The sequence below is a fragment of the Macaca nemestrina genome, chromosome 4 (assembly GCF_043159975.1).
Source record: "Macaca nemestrina isolate mMacNem1 chromosome 4, mMacNem.hap1, whole genome shotgun sequence".
Lineage (NCBI taxonomy): Eukaryota > Metazoa > Chordata > Mammalia > Primates > Cercopithecidae > Macaca > Macaca nemestrina.
The window spans coordinates 184,889,612-184,913,998 of NC_092128.1; the positions used below are offsets into that span (position 1 = coordinate 184,889,612).

Here is a 24,387-nt window from a genome sequence, read left to right on the forward strand (position 1 = left end):
ACATTACATTAATCTTATTGTGTTACGAATCATAGTAACATGGCACCAATGTTAATTTCTTGGTTCTGATCATTGAGCTGTGGTTATGCAAGGCTGAGCGACTAATATATGGAAGCTAAATCATTTTTTTTCAACTTTTCTGTGAAAGCAGTTCAAAATAAAAAGTTTAAAAAATAAGACTTTAAAGAGAGCAGCCTACCTTTATTGTCTCACTATGCACCAGGCATTTTGCTAAATGCCTCACACAGATCTGATCTCACCGCTAGGAGAGTGGATTTTGTTTTCCGGATTGAACCCAAAGTCTTCCCTCCTGCAGGTGATGCACAGAGACTCTCCCAGGATCGCACAGCTGGGAGGGCAGAGCTGGAGCACCAAGCAAACCCGCACCCAGCTCCACGGCTTCCCCACAGGCTCTTCCACAGGCTGAAGAAGTGCCTTCCCTCCTCGGCAACCTACCAGGGGCCCGCGGGAATGGAAGTTAGCGTTGGGGGAATTTTAGTTGATGTGAACACTACACCCACACTTTCCTGAATTCCTGTCTTGTTGGGAGAATGGGTGAGTGCAAAGAACAAACTGAACTGGCGCCTATTCCTGGGTTTTGCATTGATGACTTGCAAAGTCATCAGAGCCTCCTTTAATGTTGATGCTTTAGAAGTGAAAAACAAAGCACATTAAACAGCTTGTTTTGCCCAGGCCTGGCCGGCTCCCAAGACAGAAGGCCTGAGTCCAGATGGAGGAATGGGCATCACCACTGTTTCTCCTCCTCCAGAGGCCCATCATTCACCCCACTGAGACCAGAGCCTGCCGCGAGCCGGCTTTGTGCCGGGCACTGGGACTGGCTCTGCCTGGACGGCCCCTGGCTCTGCCCCAGCTCACAATGCCGGGAGCTGACCAGGGCATAAGTGACTCCAGGGGGTCGGGAGGAGGGCAGGGTGGGGAGCATCCTGGCTGAAGGGGAGGATCAGGGACCTCTGAGCCAAGATCCAAAAGATTTAGAGAAGTCAAATAAGCAGAAAAAAAGATAAGAATTCCAAACAAAAGGAATGACCTGTGGGAAGGCCCCATACAGGAAAAGTCCCTGGACACTGGAGCGACAGAAGGGGTCACGGTGGAGGGCGCAGGGTTCACAGCCCCAAAAAGGCCCAAGTTCCTTCTACTGGAGGAGGGAAGGGCAGCTCCATGGCCCTTCCCCACAGTGGCTGCCACAGTTCTACCAACTGGCTTCTTCCTACACCACAGTCACTGTCACTGGTCAAGGAGTTTGGACTTTGTGAGCACAACTGGAAGGTCATTATATAATGCAAAGACTCTGAAGTCTGGTGGCCACTTTGTTTACTTTGTAAATGCAGAAACTTCTATTCAAGTCAGTGCTATTAATAACATGTTCCAAGTCCACACAGCATCTTTCTTTTTTTTTTTTTTTTTTCTTTTTACAAAGACCACAAATTGTTTGATAGTTATAGTCTTGATCATTTGTATTTGGAACATTCCTTTAAAGAAACCCTGGGCTGAAGGACTAAAGAAACAAACAGCATTGGGGACCCTCCTCGTCCGGGGCCTCATCCCACTCAGGTGGGCCGCTACTAGACAAGCCCAGAGCGCAGGCCACAGAACACAGGCCTCACTTCGGGACGGGTGCTGCCCACACGTGGTCCAGACAGCATCAGCCTTGGGGGGAGTGCTATGCAGCCCACGGGCAGCGGCCATCGGCAGCAAGCACGCTGGATCCCAGAGTCAAGGAGACTGTGGGACAGCAGTCCCGGAGACTCCCAAGCGGGTGTTGAGGGTATAACTGATGATCATGAACCACTTTGTAAATACTGATGTAATCACAGGGGAGCAAAAAGAAAATCTCAACTGGTGCTTTTGGATACCATAATATTAGTTCTCAGTCTAAGGAGCCTGACCTGAGACTGAGCCAGTTCTGGCATCTTCTGTTCTCTATGACCAAAGAGTGATCACATCAATGGGAATGAGGTGTCTGCAACACCACACCAAATGGAGAGGCAAGAGTCAAAGCTCAAACAACTGCTTTTAGGTGGTGCTGGGTGAAAGGGGAACTCTATTTACCCTGTTGGTGGGAGTGTAAATTAGTTCAACCATTTTGGAAGACAGTATGGCGATTCCTCAAGGATCTAGAACTAGAAATACCATTTGACTCAGCAATCCCATTACTGGGTATATACCCAAAGGACTATAAATCATTCTACTATAAAGACACATGCACATGGATGTTTACTGCAGCATTATTCACAATAGCAAAGACTTGGAACCAACCCAAATACCTATCAACGATAGACTGGATTAAGAAAATGTGGCACATATATACCATGGAATACTATGCAGTCATAAAAAAGGATGAGTTCATGTCCTTTGCAGGGACATGGATGTAGCTGGAAACCAGCATTCTCAGCAAACTATCGCAAGGACAGAAAACCAAACACCGCATGTTCTCACTCATAGGTGGGAGTTGAACAACGAGAACACATGGACACAGGGTGGGGAACATCACACACCAGGGCCTGTCGGGGGGTGGGGGACTGGGGGAGGAACAGCATTCGGACAAATACCTAATGTAAATGATGAGCTAATGAGTGAAGCAAACCAACATGGCCCATGTATACCTATGTAACAAACCTGCACCTTGCGCACATGTACCCTAGAACTTAAAGTATAACAATAAAAAAAAAAAAGGAAAAAAAAAAGAAAGAGTAACTCTGATGGATGGCAGGTGTGTTCTAGTAGCTTCTCACCAGTGATTCTCAACCATGGGACACCCTCACAGTGTGCTCCCCAAGCCTACTGAGGCAGATGTGGGGGGCAGGCATGTGTGTCGCTAAGCTCTCTGGGAGGGACTCCTGCGATCTCTGCATACCTGGCGTCCACCTGGCCAGCTGGCAGATCAGCAATGGTTTCCTCTGAGGTCAGTGCAAATCACTGTCACATAAAATTTAGAGCCCTTTCTGGAGTGAGGGTGGGAATCCGAGGTCCCCTGCGATATGGGGAGTCTGCGCTGCTGCAGTGGTCATCAGAGAGCACGAGGACTCCTAGGGTGCTGCCCAGTCCTTGGATCCTGGGAGGTGCAAGCCCCACTGTTTAGGATAACACATTAACAATTCTATTCTCTGAGCCGTTCTCGCTGGCTCTCATTTAAAGGAAACATTTAGGTCTCCAAGTTGAAACTGCTTCCCACAAGGGAACAGGCTGCAGCCACTGATGGGCAGACCTCAGCAAATTCCTCCAGCTCAGGGGCCTCAGTCTCCTCTTCTGGAGAAGGAAGGGGCTTGGCTAGAAGAGTTTAGGGTTTCTTTCCATCTTAAAATACAAAGGTGGGGTAAAACTTGGAATGGGAGGAGTTATTGTCTCCGTTGTATAAAAAACTCCACTTTTCAGACAGAATGCTGGATGTGATTAAGTTATTACCAGGTCTTCTCAATCCCTAAGTGACAGGCCAAGAACTGGTCTCCTCCCTGGGTAGGACAGAGTGACATCAGGACAAGGCAGAGGCAGGAGGGGGAGCACTAAGCTGTGGCTTTCCGGGCGAGAGCGGGCTCGGAGTGTCAGCCCTAATCCGGGATTAGTGGGAATTGAGGTGGGGGAGGGCAGCGAGAAACTCCTGCCAGAGTCAGGGCAGCCACGAATGGACATAGCAGCCCCTGCTCTCCCACACGGTCATCACTGTCACAACAGCGATGGCCCAGGATGCTCGGATGTATGTGACAATCACCGGACTCAGGGCGGCCAGGAATGCAAACACCACCACCTGCTCACCCACAATGCCATCACTGACACAGCAGCGATGGCTCAGGATGCGGGGAGGGTGTGCGACCATCACTCATAGGGAGCCCAGTCACCCAGATCCTATCTGCCAGCAACACGTTCCATTCGAATGGAAATGAAATGACATTCCCAGGCATCAGGACTGTGTTCCCCCACCCCAGTCCCCAGGAAAGTAAGCAATACCAAAGACTGTCATCACAGAACTAATGGACTATGTCCATGCAAATATGGCAGAGATGGTCCTGGGTTGCTTTGAGCATGAATCCAGGACACTGTTGCCTCTTCCGGGCAGGAAGTCAGGAGAGACAGGGGTATGAGACTGCAGTGTGTGGCCAACAGCAGACAGAGAACAGAGAAGGTGCAGACAAGCTGAGACCCTCTCTCTCCCTGAATGCAAACCTTCCCTGATCCCACACGAAGACTCAGGTAAAAAGTTTTTATCCAAAACTTTCAAATATTTCCTTCCGTGTTCTCAGATTGACTTGACCAGCCCAAGACAGATGTCAGGGCAGGGACGTCCTCTTCTCTGCCTCTCGACACTTCAGGCAGATGGGAATATGGAAGGATCATATCCAAGGGGATCATATTTTCTGAAGCCAATCCATACATGTCAGGAAACAAACCATCCCAAATATACAGAAGGTAAGGTCACTGCCTCTGGGCCTGAAACTCCAGAGTTAGAAGCGGAACTCACAGGTCATTCACCCAACACTCGCCTGCCTCCTACAAAGGGCACGGATGAGACTGGTGCCCAATCGCGCCACCAGCCTGGAGGGGACTCAGCCTCAGAAGCCTTGATACTAGGTCAATCAGGGGTCAGTGATGGAAGCTTCCTGGGGAAATACCTGCATTTGCTCCTGGATGTGAGGCCAACAGGAGTGGAGGGCTCCCACAAGAGACCGCTGGTTTCCCTGAGAAATTCTTCAGCTCTGGACAGCTGAGGCACAGATTCTGGGCACCAGGACAAAAGTCAGTCGACTGACCCTGAAGCCTTTTTTCCTCCAAAAAGTACAGTCATTTATGTTCTTTTTCAAGAGTTCAGAACAAGGTCTCTTGATTTGCTGGATGTCTGCTGATAGTCAAAGCTTTTTTGTTTTTTAATTCCATGGCCATGTCTTCCAAGGCCATGGCACAAGGACCAGGCACAGGGCCTGCCATGGAATATTTTGAAGGTTGATGGGGCCAGACGTTCAAAATTAGCAATTCTGCTATTTCCACAGCGAATGACCACTGAGCTTTATATGTAGGTGCAGGAAACTGTGGCCTGGAAGGGCGGAGCAGCGGCCAAGACTAGGGGTGCCTCCCCAAACTCACCCAGGCTCCAACTCCTCCTGTGAAATGCCTAAGAACAGTACATACCAGGAACTTGTCATTAAACTAAGATGTCTTAAAAGCAAAAATAAGTCAAGGAACAATCGGCGACTACAGAAACGCCCACAGGACTGTGAGGCAGCAGAGGTAAGACACAAGGCCCTTAGCTTGCAGGCCAGGGCAGCTGGGCTCACATGCCAGCTCTGCCGCCCACGAGCTGTGTGGCACTGGGCAGGCTGCCTGCCGTCTCTGGGCCTCGGTTTCCTCATCTGTAAAACAGTGATAACACCTATGTCCGGGGAGTTGTGAGGATTCAGAGATGGCAGACGCACCGAAAGCCTCGGTAGGATGTCTGCCCAGCGGCTGGCCCTCAGCAAACGGTCGCTGTTTTTATATGCCAAGGAATGCAAGTCTTTGGAGATAAATTCTTGGTGAAATTCAGCTCTATGAGAGGTGGAAGCACATTGGGGTCACAGCTATTCGTGTATCATGTGCAAGCTCAGTGAGTGTCCGATCGGGCACGGGAATTCGCGTCGGGACTCCAGGCAGGGGAGGTACCGACTGGCGCGGATGAGCGCTACTGACAGTCCCTCCAACCGCCAGCCTGTCCCTCGCGGAGCCCAGGGCCTGGAGCACCTGCCGTTTGGAGAATAAAATCAATCACTTTGTCTTGTCTCTCAGTCAAGGGTCCTCGCTCCCCCGTCTCTCTCCTAACTCTGGAGGATGCTCTGCGCTGGGGAGAGGACTCAACACTTCGCCTGGGTCAGGGGCTGTGGCGACGCCTCCAGGAAAGAGCTTGGCCCGGACAGACCGCCCCGGCATCGGCCGCCCCCCGGCCCGCAGTCCCGGAAACTCACCCCTTTCCTCTCGGCCTCCTCGTTCAGGGCGGTCACCCAGGCCGCCTGCCACTGGCTCCTCCAGCTGCCCAGCGTCAGGATCCAGGAGAGCAGCGCGTCGGACCCCGGGCGCTGCCCCTCTCCATGCTCCACCGCCCGCCGCTGGGGCTGGGGTCGCGCCCTGGCCAGCGCCCACTGCGCCAGGTACAGGCCTACCGTGGCCAGCGCCGCGACGAAGAGCGACACCAGCGCGAGCCACTGCGCCTCCCCAAGCCACGAGCCTAGCCGGGCCATGGCCATGGCGCATCCCCGGCCCGCCTCGCCCCAACTTCCCCGGCAGCCCCGGGCCGAAGCTGCGGACTCAGGACACGCGCTGGCGGCGGCCGCGGCGCGCGGGGGGCGTGGAGGGGGCGCGGCGGGGTCGGAGCCCGGCGAGGAGCGCGGCCCGGGGCCTGCGGGCGGGGCGAGCGGGGAGGAAATGCGCGGCGGCCGCAGCCGGGACTGGGCGAAAGCCCCGCACACCTGCGGAACAGAGGCGCGAGCGGACCCCGCGGCCGGCGCTCCCGACTCGGCGTCAGGGAAGTTCCTGCGCCGCGGCCGGGCGCGCTTCCTCCTGCGCGCGCCGCCCCAGGCGTCCCGCCCGCGGCCCAGCAGCGGCCGGAGGAGGCTCGGACCGCGGGGCGGGGCGGGGCGGGGGCGGTGCCCGAGGGAGGGGGCGCGGCTGGGCCTGCGGGGGCCGCCGTTCTCCAGGCTGCTACCAACGCGGCCCGCCCCCGCCCCTTTAAAGGGCCCGCCGCCCGGGCCCCGCCACGTGCGCGCGCCGCCAGCCCCTCCGGCGCCTGTCCGCGGGCCGCGAGGTGACCAGGGCCTCCGGATTCATCAACCCGACCCTGGCGGCTGCTGTGCGGCTGCCTGGCTTGGCTCGTGTGCGCGCTTGCACAAGTGCGTGTGTGTGCGCACGTGTGAGTGTGCGTGTGCACAGCGCGCAGTCAGGGTGATCTCGAGGACTGCCATTTGCTCGCCAGCAAGACAGGCTCCAGGCTCCCTCCTCGGAAAGTCCCTGGAAATCTGTGACAGCCCCTGGAGCCGTGGGCTGGGCCTGCCTTAGGGGGTGTGCTGTTCAGAGGCAAGGAGGGACTCAGTACCGGGCCCAGGCCCTGCCCTCTGTGTGGCTGTGTTATTCATTCAGTGTGTATGGGGCCGGGGGTTTATGTGGTGTGACGTGTGTGGTGCATGTGGTGTGATGTGTTGTGAGTGTGGTGTGTGTGGTGCACAGGGTGGTGTGTGTATGTGTGGTGCATGGGTGTGGTGTGTGTATGTGTGATGTGTAAGCATGGTGCATGTGTTTGTGTGTGTGGTGTGTCAGTGTGGTGCATGGATGTGTGTGTATATGTGATGTGTAAGTGCACTGCATGTGTGTGTGGTGCATGTGGTGTGTGTGGTGCATGTGGTGTGTGTGGTGCATGTGGTATGTGTGGCGCATGTGTGTGTGGTGCATGTAGTGTGTGTGGTGCATGTGTGTGTGGTGTATGTGGTGTGTGGTGCATGTGGTATGTGTGGTGCATGTAGTGTGTGTGGTGAGGTGCATGTGGTATGTGTGGTGCATGTGGTGTGTGTGGTGCATGTGGTATGTGTGGTGCATGTAGTGTGTGTGGTGCATGTGGTATGTGTGGTGCATGTGGTGTGTGTGGTGCATGTGATATGTGTGGTGCATGTGGTGTGTGTGGTGCATGTGATATGTGTGGTGCATGTGGTGTGTGTGGTGCATGTGTGTGTGGTGCATGTGGTGTGTGTGGTGCATGCGGTATGTGTGGTGCATGTGGTGTGTGCGGTGCATGTGGTGTGTGCGGTGCATGTGGTGTGTGTGGTGCATGTGGTATGTGTGGTGCATGTGATATGTGTGGTGCATGTGGTGTGTGTGGTGCATGTGATATGTGTGGTGCATGTGGTGTGTGTGGTGCATGTGGTGTGTGCGGTGCATGTGGTGTGTGCGGTGCATGTGGTGTGTGTGGGGTGCACAGAGTGGTGCGAGTGTGAATGGGTGGTGCATGGGTGTGTGTGTATGTGTGAAGTGTAAGTGCAGTGCATGTGGTGTGTGTGTGTGTGTGTGTGTGTGGTGTGGTGTGTGGGACGTGTCCCTGTGCCCTCCTCTTGCAGAGTGGATGCGGTCCTTAGGGAGTGCCATAGAAACATACTAGCCTGAGATTCTCCAGGGCCTAACACAGGCCTAAACCGTGAGAAAGTGATTCACCTGTTATTTTCTGCACCTGTGTTAAGGGAACTTGACCTTGAAAGGAATTAGATAGACTGAGCATTTGATCTTCTCTACCCTAGCCAGGAGTCTGCTGCGGGGCCGGTAGTTGGTACATCAGAGGGGATTCTGGCCCCGAATCCCTGGGTCTGGATTTTCTTCAGGAAAGAGGAAGGAATCGCACAGCAGCTGGACAGGGAGCCTTTGTGGGGAACAGGATAGGAAGCTGGCAGGGAGGTAAAATTAGACGGGGATTGCCCAGGTGAGCTGGGGATGGGCCCTTGCGAGCCAGGTCTGTTATCAGAAAGTGGAAATAAGAATGAGACTATCTATCCTGGCTAACATGGTGAAACCTCGTCTCTACTAAAAACACACACAAAACAGCCTGGTGTGGTGGCGGGTGCCTGTAGTCCCAGCTACTCGGGAGGCTGAGGCAGGAGAATGGCTTGAACCCGGGAGGCGGAGCTTGCCGTGAGCCGAGATCGCGCCACTGCACTCCAGTCTCGGCGACAGAGAGACACGCTATCTCAAAAAAAAAAAAAAAAAAAAAAAAAGAATGAGACTATCAACTTCCTGCAAGTGACCCATCTGTTACACACAGGCACTCCAGTCTGTAAGGGTGGGGGAACTGCTCTTCTTTTCTTCTATTCTGTGTTACTTTAGGCAGAAACAAAAGAAATCCCTTCTTATTTGGCAGAAAAGTCTAATTATTTCCTGACCTGTAGCTAGACCTAGGCAGTTGGATAATTAGAGTCCTGCTGGTCCCCTTGCCAGAATAACCGGGGTGACGAAACCGAGGGCCCGGTGTCCCCCGTGCCATGTGTGCACACAGGCTGCCTGCAGCCGTGTGGGCAGTGACAAGAGCCTGTCCTGTGTGACCGGTGGAACCCGTCTCATTCCTTCAGGTCTCAGGTGTGCTGGCCCATCCCACTTGGCTTAGAGACTTCTAACAAACTGTAAACTAACCACCACCCCGACTTTGGAATTTGTCACACCTCCATAAGTATTTTCTTTTTCTTGTCTTGTCTTTTCTTTTTTCTTTTCTTTCTTTCTTCTTCTTTCTTTCTGAGGCAGAGTCTCACTGTCACCTAGGCTGGAGTGCAGTGGCGCAATCTCGGCCCACTGCAAACTCCGCCTTCCAGGTTCAAGTGACTCTCTTGCCTCAGCCTCCCAAGTAACTGGGATTACAAGAGTGTGCCACCACACCCGGCTAATTTCCTTTTTGTTTTGTTTGATTTGGTTTGGTTTGGTTTGGTTTTGAGACAGAGTCTCGCTCCATCACCCAGGCTGGAGTGCAGTGGCACGATCTCAGCTCACTGCAGCCTCTACCTCCTGGGTTCAAGCAATTCTCCTGCCTCAGCCTCCCAAGTAGCTGGGACTACAGGCGCCTGCCACCATGCCAGCTAATTTTTGTATTTTTAGTAAAGACAGGGTTTCACCATGTTGGCTAGGCTGGTCTTGAACTCCTGACCTCAGGTGATCTGCCCACCTCAGCCTCCCAAAGTGCTGGGATTACAGGTGTGAGCCACTGTGCCCAGCCCCCTTAAGTGTTTTCAAAGAGAATGTCAACATATAGATATTGGATTACTTATGTGTAGAAGCAAATTGAGGGAAAATAAGGAATGATGCAGGCTTGCAGGACAATGCAGTTGGCTAAAACACGAAATTGGAACAGAAACATCTTATAAATCTATGAAAAAGAGCAGGCTCCCTTTACGTAAGCTCCCAGCCCCACACATCCACCAGCTCCCAGTCCCCTTCTCCCACTGCAGAAGACACTGGAGGGCTGGGTTCTCCGAGAGCACAGTATTCTTCACCCCCGCAGTGTCATTTCCTGCTCCCGGCACCGCTCTCTCCACCCCATCTCCCTTCGACCCGAGGAGTGAGACAGCAGCTCTGCCCAGGTAGGGCTTCTGTCCCCACCAAAACCTTCAAATGGGTGTCTGTCACTCTGCAGTGGTTGTTTGCTATTTTTAGCTGCTCATAAAGGAAATCACTGTGGCTGTGGCTCCTCCTGCATGCTCCCCTTGAGCTCCCAGCTCCCAGCTGTTTAGGTCAAGCTAAGCCCGCTTTCCAACAACCTGCTGGGTCCACCAGAAACCTTGGACCAGGACTTGCTTTGCTAGCAGGGCAGGCCTCTGGGCAGGAAGGAGGAAGCCAGGTTTCTAAATTATTCTTCATAATGCTTTAGTAGCTGGGTTTGAGGCCAGAGTCAAGATCCACGGCTCTATTTTTCATTTTAAAACATTTCTAAAATGCTCGAGGTAGAGATGAGAATTGTTTGTTGGGTGATCTCTGCTGAGTCACCCAGTCTTGGGTGCAGTGCCTCATCCCTGCGTCAAAGCTGGGAGTCTTTGAACACCTTCCTCTACCAAGCCCAGGAGGTTCTGGGATGATGTGAGATTTTTAGAAATTAATAGATATGTCTAGTGTCATGAATCTCATGTCTATAAGCAGTTATACTTTGTTATACTTTTGGGTTTTAAAAAATACGTTTAGAAAAATATGGGACTTTTGTTAAGTTGGTCATGTAATTCTTAAATTTCTAGAAGCGGGGAAAAGAAGAGGGTCCAAAACATTTATAGTTTGTCTCTGAGTGAAGAGTTTTCCCTTCACCCTGAAGCGGTTCATATTATTAGTATTGCTTCAATGATCAAGTTGGGCCTCAATATTCTGAGAGGTCAGCACCTTGGGGGGCCCGGGGGGCTGTGATGGTCACTTCACAGGCCCTACGAAGGACCTCTAGCAAGTGGAAATACACAGCTTCCCCCCAGCAGCCCTTAGGGGCAGACATTTCGAGAATTCCCTCTGAGCAAAATGCTTTTAAGACTTGGCTCAGTGCTCTCGGCAGCTGCTGTGGGAAGCGAGATTTCTGGAGACCAGAGAGGCTGTGGAGACATTTGACCCAATCTCCTTGGCTCCATCTCACTGGCTTAGTCATTTCCACCACCTGGAGGCTGGAATGTGCTTCCAGCCTGTTTCCTGTCCTGCTCACACGGTCAATACCGGAGCCAGCAGACCCAACCAAAGGTCACCGGTGGCCAGAGCCTGGCCCTGCGCCAGACAGGGCTTTCCCCTCCAGGAGAAGCCGTGAGTTCTTCTTGTAATCATTCACATGACTTACGGAGACACCATTCATGATGCCTTCCCCAGGAGGAAAGTAGCAATGCTGAGTAACTGCACTAACTCTCCAGGTGAGCCTCAGATGGCCGCGTGATAGTCTCTGAGAGTGAAGACCAGACCACATGCCTGCCGTCCCTCCCAGGAGAGACTGATGGAAATGGTAGTGCCATCGGCTGAGCCCCTGCCTCCCTCTGGCTCCCTCCCGGGTCCCCACAGATGCACCAGGCACTCTTACGCACCTGGCGGGTGTTCAGAAAGTCACAGCTGTGTGTACTGAGCATCTCCTGCCATCAGACACCACCTGGGTACTCGACTTCATGGACTCACTACATTTTCACAGCAACATGTGAAGGAGGGCATCGCCCCATTTTAGAAATAAGGAAACTGAGTTCAGAGAAGCTAAGTAACTTGTCCAAGGCCACCGAGCAAGAAAGTGGCTGAGCCAGGGTTTGACCCAAGGGGCCGTGTTCTCTCCATCTCCTTTCATAAAGGTCAAGGCAAACAAATTCTCCAAAACCAGAGAAAAATGTTAAAAGCTGGAAATAGAGGCCCCATTGCTCACGTTCATGTGCAAAGATCCGCCTAAAGAATTGTCTTTTGTGTTCTGAAGTCCGGGAGACATGGCTGCTCAAACCCAGAGGGGAACTTCACTCATGGAGCTTCTGTGAATTCAGTCCCATGTCCTTTCTGGGAAAGACGTGAGATGAATCCAGCCCTAGCATTTGCCATGATCAGTGTCTCTGCACAGGTGCCAACCTAGAAGAGCCTCCCAGGATGTCCACCACCCACCCTAAGAGTGAATAGCAGATACGCTGCTCCTTCAAATCCCACCCTGGTGACAGCCTGTCAGGGAGCCTGAGTCACGCCATGATGCTGGGAGGCGGCCGGGCAGCATCTGAGGCAGGGCCTGCCAGCCCACTGCGGGCCAGCCAGTCCTGCCAAGAGTCTGCCCCAGGCAATCCCAATGATGCATCCTGTGAGTCTGTGCCCACGCCGGGCAGACAAAAGAATGTGGCTCAGATGGCTGCCCTGCCTCCGCCAGGTGGCTCGGTTAAGCCTCCCTTGGGAATGCCCAGGAGCAAGGTGACTTGACATTTTTGCCTGTACCCAAGGCTGGGACCAACTTTATGAATGAAAATATTTAACCTCGATTCCTTTTTGTAGAGGCAGAGTCTCACTGTGTTGCCCAGGCTGGTCTTGAACTCCTGGGCTCAAGAGATCCTCCAACCCCCAAATTTTTTTTTTTTTTTTCTTGAGATGGAGTCTCACTCTGTCATCAGGTTGGAATGCAGTGGTGCAATCTTGGCTCACTGCAATCTCCACCTCCCAGGTTCAAGCGATTCCCCTGCCTCAGCCTCCTGAGTAGCTGCAATTACAGGTGCCCACCACCACGCCTGGTTAATTTTTTGTCTTTTACTAGAAATGGGGTTTCACCGTGTTGACCAGGATGGTCTTGATCTCCTGATCTTGTGGTTCACCCACCCCGGCCTCCCAAAGTGCTGGCATTACAGGCATGAGCCACAGTGCCCGGTCTCTGCCCCCAATTTTTAAATATATTTCCAAGGAGGCAGTTAACTGAATTGTGTATTTTCTCCAACTCCAAAGAATGCTGGTCCCACACCTATGCACTGATAACCAAAATCACACTGTTGGAGTAACTGACCTGGAGGAACTGACCTCATGATGTATTCCTGGCCCGGGCCCCTGTAATCCCAGCACCTTGGAATGAGGCCGAGGCAGGAGGATAGCTTGAGCTCAGGCGTTCAAGACCAGCCTGGATAACAAAGTGAGACTCCTTCTCTATTAAAAAAAAAAATTAAAAATTAGCCAGGCGTGATGGCTTACACCTGCGGTCCCAGCTACATAGAAGGCTGAGGCAGGAGGATCATTTGAGCCCAAGAGGTTGAGGCTGCAGTAAACCACGTTTGTACCATTGCACCGCAGCCTGGGCAACAGGGCAAAGACCTTGTCTTGAAAAAAGTAAAACAGATGTGTTCATCGTGTAGAAGTTGAGTTTGTAGGGATGTGTCAGGTGGCAGGGGGAGTGCACTGAGGGAGAGAGAGATGACTCCGCTGCAGTGAGATGACCCCTCCCCATGCTGAGACTCTTGATGAATGCCATGCACAGGCTCCAGCGAGGGGTGGCCACAGTGGGGCCTTGCTTGCTGGGGATGGCCCCTAGACTGCAGGATGGGAGCTGCTCCTAGTTTCTCAGAACCTGTGGGTTCTACTTCTGCAGCTTCAGCCATCTGGCTGTTCCCAGCACTGACTCTGGAATAACACTTGATCTATGGGCAGCTCCTCTAGAAAAGAGCCAGGCCCCGCAGGCCAGAGGGGTCTCCCCTTACCCAGCACAGGAATCAGGAAAGCTGCCCCTGTTCCCTGCAGGGCAAGGCACATTCCTTGTAATTAGTGCTTTGCCTGTCTTCTGGGCTACAGTTTTCCTTTCTGCTATTGTTTTTATTGAGCACAGTGAGTAGAATCAACTAAATATCTGGAGGAATAGTCTCTTTAAGAGTTAAAGGAAATCCCATTAAAGGGCTTTTAAAAACAATCCAGGAGCATACATGTATCTACCCATAACTCAGTGCTAATTACAAATAATTATTATCTATTCCAGTGTTTACCCCAAATAGTGCAATAAAGATGTAGGGAATAATTTTGCTGCTCCAGGAAATATTCATGCTTCTGTTTCCCTAGCACATTGTAAGAAATCCTATAACAAGTAAGAGGCAGGAATTATCACCCCCACCATGGGAATGAGAGGTGGAAGCTTAGAGATGCTGAGCGACTCACCGGGGACAACAACGATGTGGTTAGGGTTAGGGTTAGAGGCGGAGCTAGACCTGGACTCCAGGTGTTTGCTGCGTGATCTCCCGTGCCGCACCAAGCAGCAAGTCTATACGACACCCCCGTGGAATGAGAGAAGAGCAGCTTATCAACACAGATTTATTGCAATGTGTCATCTCCCCGGATTTTGATGGGTCATCATCTCCTCTAGCTACTCAGAGCAAGGAGCTGGGACTGTACTAGAGTACGCGAAGTCATTGTGTGTATTCTCTTGGTGTGTCATTTCCCCGTGGAGTCACCTTCCAGAAGCTCTGCCAGCTCCCACTCACGGGGCCCGGGGGAGGGATGGGCCCTGCAGAGTGGGCGGTCACCACACTCGGGGCATCTATACTGCCTGCCAGTCCAGCCCCTTCCCCAGCTTGTTCTCCTGTCCAGTCGGCTAAAGGGGCAACAAAGAGGAAGCCAGGGACCCTCAGGAAGGAAGCAGCCCCAGCTCCTCCTCCGGGCTCTCCTTTTGTTAGTATTATGGCAAAAACCGCAATTACATTTGCACCAACCTAATAGAAGCCCCTGGTGACAGGGAGAGGGGCACCAGTGGGGCCCAGTGGGAGAGAAAACAGCCTCGCAAGCCATTCTCTTTCAGTCTGTGAAGCGCATCGCGGCCTTCCTCGCAGGTGGGTGAGTGCGGCTGTCCCCATGATCCTCACAACTGTTGTTTGAACCAGTACCTCTGTGTCCAGCAAGGGGGTGGGGACTGTCCTCCCCCCATCTCAGGGCACTGCATGGAATCACAAAAGCAGTCTTCCAAATGCATGGCTAGGCTTGATTTTAAAAGGAGTCTCAAGTCTCTCCCCAAACAAAAACAGGAAAAGGGTGGCCAGGTTAAGCCCGCTGGGTTCCTGGTGTTCTGAAGCAGGGCAGGCTTGGTGGCCTTCTGTCACTGAGGAGCAGGGGGTCTGTAGAAAGGAAAATCGTGAAAAAAGAAAACTGTAGGCCAGAACACAGGCTGTTGCTGAGCTGCTGGACGCGAGCCCCACACATTGAACAGAGCCCTTCAAGAGAGAACTGGAGAAAGAATATTCCAGGACTAAAAGGTGAAGTCAGGGAAGCTGCACAACCTCAGAAATCCATGCAGACATTCCTTAAAAAAGAAGGTGTCTTCGCTCAGCCACTAGAACAAAATACCATCCTGGGTGGTTTGTAAACGACATTTATTTCTCCCCATCCTGGAGGCTGGAAGCCTGAGATCAGGGGGCCAGAAGGGTCAGGTTCTGGTGAGGGGTTGCTGACTGCCGCCTTCTCGTTGTTTCTTCACACGGTGGGAAGAAAGGGAGGGCGCTCTCTGGGGTCTCTTTTGCAAGGGCACTAATCCCATTCACGGGGGTTCAACCTTGTGACCTCAGTGTCACCTCCCAAAGGCTCCATCTCCTAATACCATCACGGTGGAGGTAAGGACTTCAACATGTGAATTTTGGGGGAACACGAAAGGTCAACATGTGAATTTTGGGGGAACACGAAGGGTCCTTCCTCTGCAGGGGATGTCAGGGTGGGAATGCTCAGGGCACCTGGCAGAGGACCCTCTGTGGGGCGAAATCCTTAGTCGGTGCCCAGAGACCCCTCGGCTAGGCTGCTGCAAGGAATGCAGATTCCAGGGCAAGTCCACAGAAATAGTGAGAAGCCAGGTTAAAGCACCCAGAATCTCAGCCAATGTGATGGAGCCTGGGCTGTCCAATAAATGATTGACCAAAGACCCTTTAAAGGGAATTGAAAAGATGAAAAAGAAATTAGATACTGGCACATTTTTATTTTAGCCCTCATAAACATGCCGAGGCGGGCGGATCACGAGGCCAGGAGTTCGAGACCAGCCTGGCCAACATGGTGAAACCCCATCTCTACTAAAAACACAAAAATTAGCCATGCATGGTGGCAGATGCCTGTAATCCCAGCTACTCAGGAGGCTGAGGCAGGAGAATCACTTGAACCTAGGAGGCAGAGGCTGCAGTGAGCTAAGTTCACCCCACTGCACTCCAGCCTGGGCGACAGAGCGAGACTCCATCTCAAACAAACAAACAAAAAAAGCTATGAGGTGGATGAAACAGATGTTATTATCACTGTCCTGCAGGTGAGGAACCCAAAGTCCTCATCAAGGACACTCCACTTATTATGAAGTCAGCTGGGGCTGAAGCGGTGTGTCCACAGCTTGGACGCCAAACAGGTAACCCCTTTACTAGCTGAGAATACGCCTCTGTGAAGACAAGTGACTGCAAAGCAGCGAAGCCTCAGTCCTGAGGGCATTTTTCTAAGACATCAGTTCCATCAGATGTCTTTGGGAATCATTTCATATTCAGCCAAGTGTTAGAAAGGGCTGGTTGGCATTATTTGCTCCAATAATAAATCCATGCATGCTCATGTTCGTCAACACTGCTCTGCAGTGAGAAGTCAAAGCACCAAAGCCAGGCATCCATGGGGAGGCCCGAGATAACTGAAGGGTTTGTGCATAAGCATTTGTTCAGATGCAATAATCCACTACTCTTGGAGAGAAAATGATCCTTTTAAAAAAATTTTTGTCTTTTTAAAAAATTGATCTAACAAATTACGCAGAATTCAAGGAGCAACTGAAGCAAAGTTCTCTTGTTGATAGAGGTGTGTCCAGTGTGCAAATGTGTCCTTTGGAGACTGGGTCAACATGTGGCCATGGTACTGTGCCTGCTCCAGTCCCTGCACCCTTTGGCCTTGGGACAGCCTCCATCTGTCAACGACAGCACGCAAGGTCCTCCTAGACAGAGAGTATCCAGAACTATGGACACTATGGACACAAACAATGTGTGGGCAGAAAGCAGGTGAGTGGTTACCAGGGGATAGGGGTGGGCCGACAGGAAGTGACTGCTTCCTTTCTCTCTAAATCTCCCCGGGAGGGTTCCCTGGTGAGGACAAAGGTAGGTGATCCAGATAGCCATCTCCTCACCAGAGCTTCTCCTCCCCGCTCAAACGATGGAGAGAAAACATGGAGATGCTTCTTGCCTGCAGGTTTATAAGATTCAAAGCTTCTGGTGAGAAGCAGAGACAAGGGAGTATTCTTCTGTGTTGGGGAGAGCTGGACTGGCCACTGCTGATGCTGTAGATGAGAGTCTCTTGCAGGAGCTGTCCCAGGAGGCCACGGGAGGGGTTGTCCTGGTGCACGCTGACGGTGGCAGAGCTGCTACTCCTGGTGGTCCGTCCCCGGTGTTTAATAAGCCTGTCCTGAGATGAAGGAGAGAAAGGGGGGCAGGCAAAAGAGAGAATGTCCATTATGCCAGGAGGCATCCCTGCCTTCCTCCCGTAGCTCTGGGACCAGCAGCAAGAAGGCGAAGTGTTATACCAGCCTTTTGAGATGGGAGGCTCAGAAGTCCATCAGCAGATGAATGAGCAGACAGAATGCGGTCTCTCCATGTGATGGAACATTATTCAGCCGTAGAAAGGAATGAAGCACTGACCCAGGCTACAACATGGTGAACCGTGAAAACACAATGCTGCGTGAAAGAAGCCACGCACAAACGCCACACATTGCATGATCCAAACGCCACACATTGCATGATTCAAATGCCACACACTGCATGATCCAAACGCCACACACTGCATGATCCAAACGCCACACACTGCATGATTCAAATGGCACACATTGCATGATTCCATTTACATGAAATGCCCAGAATAAGTGAGCGACAGGGGCAGAAAGCAGGTGAGTGGTTACCAGGGGATAGGGGTGGGCCGACAGGGAGTGACTGCTGATGTGCACAGGGTTTCTGTTGGGGGAGATGAAAACATTCTGGAAGACTAGATGGGGTGACAGATGCGCAGCATTTTGAGTGTGCTGAATACCATCAAATGATACACTTTAAAATGGTGGTAATGGTACATTTAATATTATGTGTATCTTACCACCGTGTAAAACAGAGCTTGACTGGTTAGTTTAACAAATATTATGAGTGGCTTTTGTTATGGGCCAGGTGTGGTGGTTTGTTCACTTTTTTGTTCACTGATTTGGCAAATACTTGTTGAACAGCTGCTGTGTGTCAGGGGCTGGGCTAGATGCTGGGGGGTTAGTGATGAGCTAAATCAATTATCATGGGACCTGAAGTCAGCAGAGAGAGAGGGACTACTCCACAAGTCACTGTGTGAACTGCATGGGTGGCAGGGCAGCCGTGCAGCTGGGAGTAGTGGCCAAGAGGAGTCTGAGGAAAGCCCTGCGATGCCACTGGAGGGTGGGCAAGGGGCTCAGGCAGGACTGCAATGAGCCTGTGGGTTTTGTTCCTATAGCAAAAGAAAGTAGTGGCTGACTTGGCAGAGAAAAGATGAAATTATATTTGCATTTGACCAAGATGGAGACAGTAGGGGGAGGAGGTGGGTGACCCGGAGGCTCAGCTGGGATGGTGAGCCAGGCCCCTCCACAATGCACTTGGAGGGGGTGGCAGGTGGGAGTGGGCTATAGAGGGTGCCATGTAGGGGTCTCCCGTAGGCAGCATAGCGGGTGTGTGGGGCAGGGCTTGTGAGGAGAGGCCACCCCAGCAAGGATAAAGCAATGCCTGCCCACGGGATTATCTCGTTGGTCTGAGATGCCAGAAGATAGAAACGAAGGAGAGGACCATGGAAGGGGTTGAGAAATTCTAAAGGCAAGAAATAGTCAGGGAAGAGAAAGGGTTCCACAGTGGGGGTGGCAGAGACCGAGTGCTGAGCCAGTGCCAGGCACCCGCCCTGTGGGCACGTGTTATAAAGCAGCACCTTGAAATGGAATGGCGAGGCTCCCAAACACAACAGACTCTAGAAACTGATGCCTGGGTGTGAACGTCACAAAACACTGGGAAAGGATGTAATTAGTAAGTCTTGGGATGAATTATCAAATGGGAAAAGACCAGTGAGGTCAACCAGAGGGGCCCACCGGGCAATTGTCTGGGTGAGGAGGGGAGGTTGGGTACCTTCCCTGGCATACGGGTTGCCCCATCCTGCCTCCAGGGCTCAGGGCTCTGAGAGGACATGGGTGCAGCATGAAGGGCGTGGGCTTTGCCTCCTCCACTGTAGGTGGGAGCCAGTCCTGCTGCAAAGAGCCGCTATGGGGCTGGAGGTAACACATGTACACAGACACGGTGGCTGGCCCATGGCGGGCGCTCTGTACAGCACAATAATGACTGTTGTTACACAGAGCCAAGAATAGGGAAGAATTCATTTAGCTCTAAGTGCACCCTTCATGCCAAGTGTATTTAACTTCAGATGAATAAGCAGCAAAAACAAACTTTGGGTTTTGTTCCTACAGCAAAAGAAAGGAGTGGCTGACTTGGCAGAGAAGAGATGAGATCATATTTGCACTTGACCAAGATGGCCCCAGGAGATAGTAGGGGGAAGAAGGGGGTGACCCTGGAGGCTGATCTGGGTTGGTGAGCTGGCCCCCTCCATTGTTTAGTGTTTAAAAAACATTAAAAATGAGTCAAAAGGAGAACAGAGGAATCCGCTCCTGGCTGGTGATGCTTCTTTTGGTTAAATACAAGTGAAGAGAGTCTAGAGAGTCATTCATTCATTTGTGCAGCTCATCTGGACTGAGCACCCACTGTGTTGGAGAGACCACGTACAAATACCATTTTAAATGTTTATTCAGCAACGAAGATATTCTGACTTCTCCATCCAGATCTTGGAATCACCACCTGTCACACACACACCCAGGAATCATCTCTATACCAGCCTCCTTTTCTCTAACCTCGATCCCATCTCATCCGACCAATCAGGAACCAAATCCCGCCAGCCCTCTCTCTGTGATTGAACTGCAGCTTCTTTCTTCTTCCCCGCTGGGTCCATCTGCTGGCTCTCCAGTGGGAACCTTCTCCTTCACACCATCCCGCACCCACCTGCCAGCCCAGCTGCCGGGACTTTGGAACAGACCTGGCTGTGGATCCCCCCAGGGGGCTTCCAAGCTGTGTGACCTTGGACGTGTTATCTCCCCTTCCTAATGTTCATCTTCCCCATCTGTAAAACAGGCATGAGGCTACCTAGCTCACTGGGCCATGGAAAGGATGGAAGACCACAGCAGGAGGCATGAAGCTCCTGCATGGTGCCCAACACAGGCGAGAGGGCAGGTAAGGATCCCGGGACCTGCCTCACGCAAGTGTCGCCCACGGCTACTTAGGAATACTTCCTGGCAATGGGGCTCCCCTATGTTCCCTCCACATACACATTTAATCACCTTCCATTCCCCATTCCCCAGACCCGTCCCCTGGATCCTCAGCCAGTGCTCCTTGCCACAGTTTCCCTTCCCCTGGGCTTCATCCTGCTGAAGACACTGCTGACCAGCTGCCTGCAGTGACCTGCACGCCTGCACCTGCTGCTTTCTGAACTCTCCTTAGGTGCTGTCCAGAGACACCTCCTCTATCCTGTGGAATGTCATGGGGACCCGGATTGCTATTTCACATTTCGTGTGTGTGCCTATCGCCTCGGCTGGACTCAGTTTCTTCAGGACTGGGACCAGGCCTTACGGTCCTTTGAATTCCTCCTCAAAAATCTGCAGGTTTTCTAGAAACATCTCTTGATTTCAATTAGAGGTTTGTAGCTCTAGCACCAAAGTTAAGTTGGGTCTAGGGCTGCTCTTTGCAAGACGTACTTACTACTCCAGGTGTGCACAGGCCCTGCAGCAGCCAGGCCCTCCAGTGCTGGGCTGGGGCTGCCCTGCCCCCTCCCCTCTCAGGATCAGTCCTCCCGTGGAGACCGGGTGTCTTTCTGGGGTGCAGAAGCGACCACTCACTCCTTGGCTTTGACCACAGGGAAGCGCTCAAGCCCTTCAGCCTGGAAAACAATGCCAGGCTTCCCTTCTCAGATAATCCCTCTGATCCCTGCACCCCTGACCCTCCACAGGCACATCCAGCCTCCTGCAGGGCCTCCTCAGACCCCAGCCAGCCCAGCGGTTGGCATCACCCCTACCATTTTCTGCCTGCAGATCCCCCTTCTTCCTCACCTGAAAATCTCTCTCCTGCCTCCAAGAATCAGATCACAGTTACCCCTTAGCAGTGTGAGAAACAAACTCACCTGTCCAAGCCCAAAGAACAGACTCAGAGACCTGGAGAACAGTGAGAGTGAGACTTTTTTTTTTTTTTAATTGATACGGAGTCTTGCTCTGTCGCCCAGGCTGGAGTGCAGTGGCGTGATCTCGGCTCACTGCAACCTCTGCCGCCCCAGTTCAAGTGATTCTTATGCCTCAGCCTCCCAAGAAGCTGGGATTATAGGCACGAGTCACCATGCCCAGCTAATTTTTTTTGTTTTTTGTTTTTTGTTTTTTTTTGAGACGGAGTCTCGCTCTGTCACCCAGGCTGGAGTGCAGTGGCTTGATCTCGGCTCACTGCCAGCTCCGCCTCCTGGGTTCACGCCATCCTCCTGCCTCAGCCTCCCGAGTAGCTGGGACTATAGGCACCCGCCACCACACCCGGCTAATTTTTTTATATTTTTAGTAGAGACGGGGTTTCACCGTGTTAGCCGGGATGGTCTCGATCTTTTGACCTCGTGATCCGCCCGTCTCGGCCTCCCATACAAACAGGTTTCAACATGTTGGCCAGGCTGGTCTCAAACTCCTGACCTCAGGTGATCTGCCCGCCTCAGCCTCCCAAAATTCTGGGATTACAGGCACGAGCCACTGAGCCTGTGCCACTGGGCCTGAGAGTGAGACTCTTAATGATGGTCTTGCAAAATCAAGTGTCTGATGGGCAGGCATACCCAGCATGGTTTTAACAGGCAATTTATCCCCTGGAGTGCAGGGCCCTCCCCTGGTTCTTCATTGCTGCTAGTCACTAACACACCGGGGCTCACAATCTTCCCAGATGTCACTCTTGGTTGTTGGGCAGGGACTTTAGGTGGTTTTTTTGTTTGTTTGTTTGTTTGTTTTGTAGGATTGTCCTGCTGCATTTTGTTGCAGGCACAATGCATTGCAATCCTAGTTAGCTCAGGGGCTCTTCAAGTATTTATGACCTAAGTAGCCCGGCAGGCTGATAAGAACAGACAAAGTGAGCTATTTTGAAGGCTAGTAAACTTTCATCTTAGACTAAATTTCTTTGGTTCAGGTGACGGCAACTGAGGGCAGGGGCAGCGGACAAGCAGGCGTTGACGATCCAAGCAGGGGCCTAGTGTATCCTGTTTCTTCTGTAGTTTGCTGACCTAAGCCAATTCAAGGCACTTTGTCTTGGAAACGGACCACCGTAGACATGATCTCCTTCAGCAGGAAGTGTCACGTATGGATTAAGACCCCTGACTCCAGGTCCGACTGTTTGGGGTCAAATTCTGGCTGCTGTGATTTTAGGTACATCATTTCACCTCACTGCCCCTCAGTTTCCTCATCTGTAACGGGGGAATGAGAGCATCCACTTCTTACAGTCTCTGTGAGGACCAGGTAACTAATAAGCATATGTGCAAGCACAGGACCTGGCACAAGGTCACTTCCATCGGCTCCGGGTGTACAGCAGACAGTCACCCTGCGATCAGGTCTGTCTCCTTCCCTCACTGTCTTGTTCCGCTTTGTATCCCAGCATGGGATGGGGAACTGGTCAGATGGCGTAGCCTCAACAGATGGTTGTTAGATAATTGAATGAATGGGTGAATGAATGAGTGAGTGAATGCAAGTCACAAAAGCCAACAAGAAGGTTTTCTTTCTATTTTCATTTTTTTGAGACGGAGTCTCGCTCTGTCGCCCAGGCTGGAGTGCAGTGGCGCGATCTCAGCTCACTGCAAGCTCCGCCTCCCGGGTTCATGCCATTCTCCCGCCTCAGCTTTCTGAGTAGCTGGGACCACAGGCGCCCACCACCATGTCCGGTAATTTTTTTGTATTTTTAGTAGAGACGGGGTTTCACCATGTTAGCCAGGATGGTCTCGATCTCCTGACATTGTGATCCTCCCTCCTCGGCCTCCCAAAGTGCTAGGACTACAGGCATGAGCCACCATGCCTGGCTGGGTTTTCAAGTGCAATTTTGTTTGGTGTCCCAGAATTTAGTCACCCTGTTGTTGCAAAATATGAACTTCCTCCTGCATCTTACTCAGGGCAGGGGGTTAGTGGGACAAAAGCTGCTTTCAGTCTCCTGGCCAGTGCCTCTGAGTGACAGCCCTTTTGTGAAGGGCAGAAAGGAGACTGTGCAGTTGTCAGGAATATTCAAGTAGAACCAAAGCTGAGATCACGCATGTAAACATGCATGCATGCCCACAGCTACCCTGGTATTGGCTGGCTCCAGCCTGCGAGCACACCACACACACACACACACACACACACACACACACACAGCTGGTTGTCCCTCACTGTTGCTGCCAGTCACTAGCACACCGAGGGGGCCCAAGATCAACATCCTCATGACCATTCCTCGTGGCTTCCACAGAGCGGGGACACAACAGCAAATCAGCCCTGGAGAGAGGTTTGCAGAGCAGAATTCCTCCACCCGCTGGAGCTGGGATGTTAGAATGTGTTCCCCAATTCAATATGCTTCTCTTTAAAATAAATACAATCTTGGCTTCAAAATCACGGGTCATGGCACTGCTGTGTCTGGAGGTAGGAAGCCTCTTCATCCGGGCCGTTTCAGGCCATTCATCTTGCTACAGTGTGGATAACACACATCAAAAGCAAAATTCCACATATTACATTTATTTTACATCTATAAAGATGGAAAATGATTAAAATAAAGGTGCCAGCCTATAGTTAGCTGTTTCTAGATATTCTTTTGTCCTTGGCTTAGATGTACCACAGTAGGAATTGTTCTTTCTTCTTGCTCCCATTTCTTTTCTTGGAGTTAGAGGCTGTAGGTCTCCCACTCCTGACACCTGCTTCATGCCTTTTTGCACTGCACAGAGGTGGCAGTAGTGGCCTTGGAGGCTGCAGTCTCTTAGCTCTTATGACTGCTACCACATTTGTGTTCAGTTACTCAGGCCTCTCACTGCACCAGGACACCTGGCAGAAGGAGCAGTGGGGCCAGTGTACCTCCTGGTGGAAGACTGCGTCTGCCTGGAGGAAGGGGTGTCCTTCTGATGCAGGAGAGGGCCTGTCCGGCTGGTGGCAGCCCTGGCTCCCTCGTCCTCCCAGGAGTACCATGGCACTGCACTCAGGGGCTTGTGAGGTTGCTGTGCTGGATATGAAGTCTGAGACCCCCAGTGATGCACGAGAAACTGGGGCTGGGTGGTCTGTCAGCCGACTTGGGGGAAGCTGTGTTCAGGAGAGAGGGGCTTGGGAAAGCTGTGCTCTATTCCATGCTGGGTAAAAGGAGCAGAGATAACCCGGTCAGGGTCACAGATGGAGGCCATGGAGACAGACAA

At 52.1% G+C, this 24,387-nt stretch overlaps 1 protein-coding gene and 1 long non-coding RNA gene across 7 annotated transcripts in view; one reads left to right on the top strand and one right to left on the bottom strand.

The window, feature by feature from the left end:
• LOC105472595 (C2 calcium dependent domain containing 2) overlaps positions 1-6,543 on the bottom strand; it is a 70,649-nt gene extending 64,106 nt beyond the window's left edge. For 2 of the 4 annotated variants that reach the window (XM_071095749.1, XM_011725978.2), the window contains exon 1: positions 5,949-6,542. In XM_071095749.1, the coding sequence (XP_070951850.1) occupies positions 5,949-6,227 (279 nt within the window). In that variant the 5' untranslated portion in view covers positions 6,228-6,542. Of the gene's footprint in view, positions 1-4,625; positions 5,914-5,948 lie in introns of those variants that run through there. The other 2 variants (XM_011725979.3, XM_011725981.3) reach the window with 2 other exon arrangements.
• Positions 6,544-9,804: 3,261 nt separating this feature from the next.
• LOC105472594 (uncharacterized) lies at positions 9,805-23,121 on the top strand. 3 transcript variants are annotated; one of them, XR_011622848.1, is made up of 6 exons: positions 9,805-10,082; positions 16,214-16,306; positions 16,733-16,931; positions 20,094-20,192; positions 20,460-20,654; positions 22,161-23,121. It is a non-coding gene; the product is annotated as an uncharacterized lncRNA (long non-coding RNA). The 3 variants fall into 3 exon arrangements; XR_011622847.1 differs by lacking the exon at positions 9,805-10,082 and having other exon boundaries at positions 16,064-16,306; XR_011622849.1 differs by lacking the exon at positions 9,805-10,082 and having other exon boundaries at positions 16,064-16,306; positions 20,460-20,620.
• Positions 23,122-24,387: the final 1,266 nt, after the last annotated feature.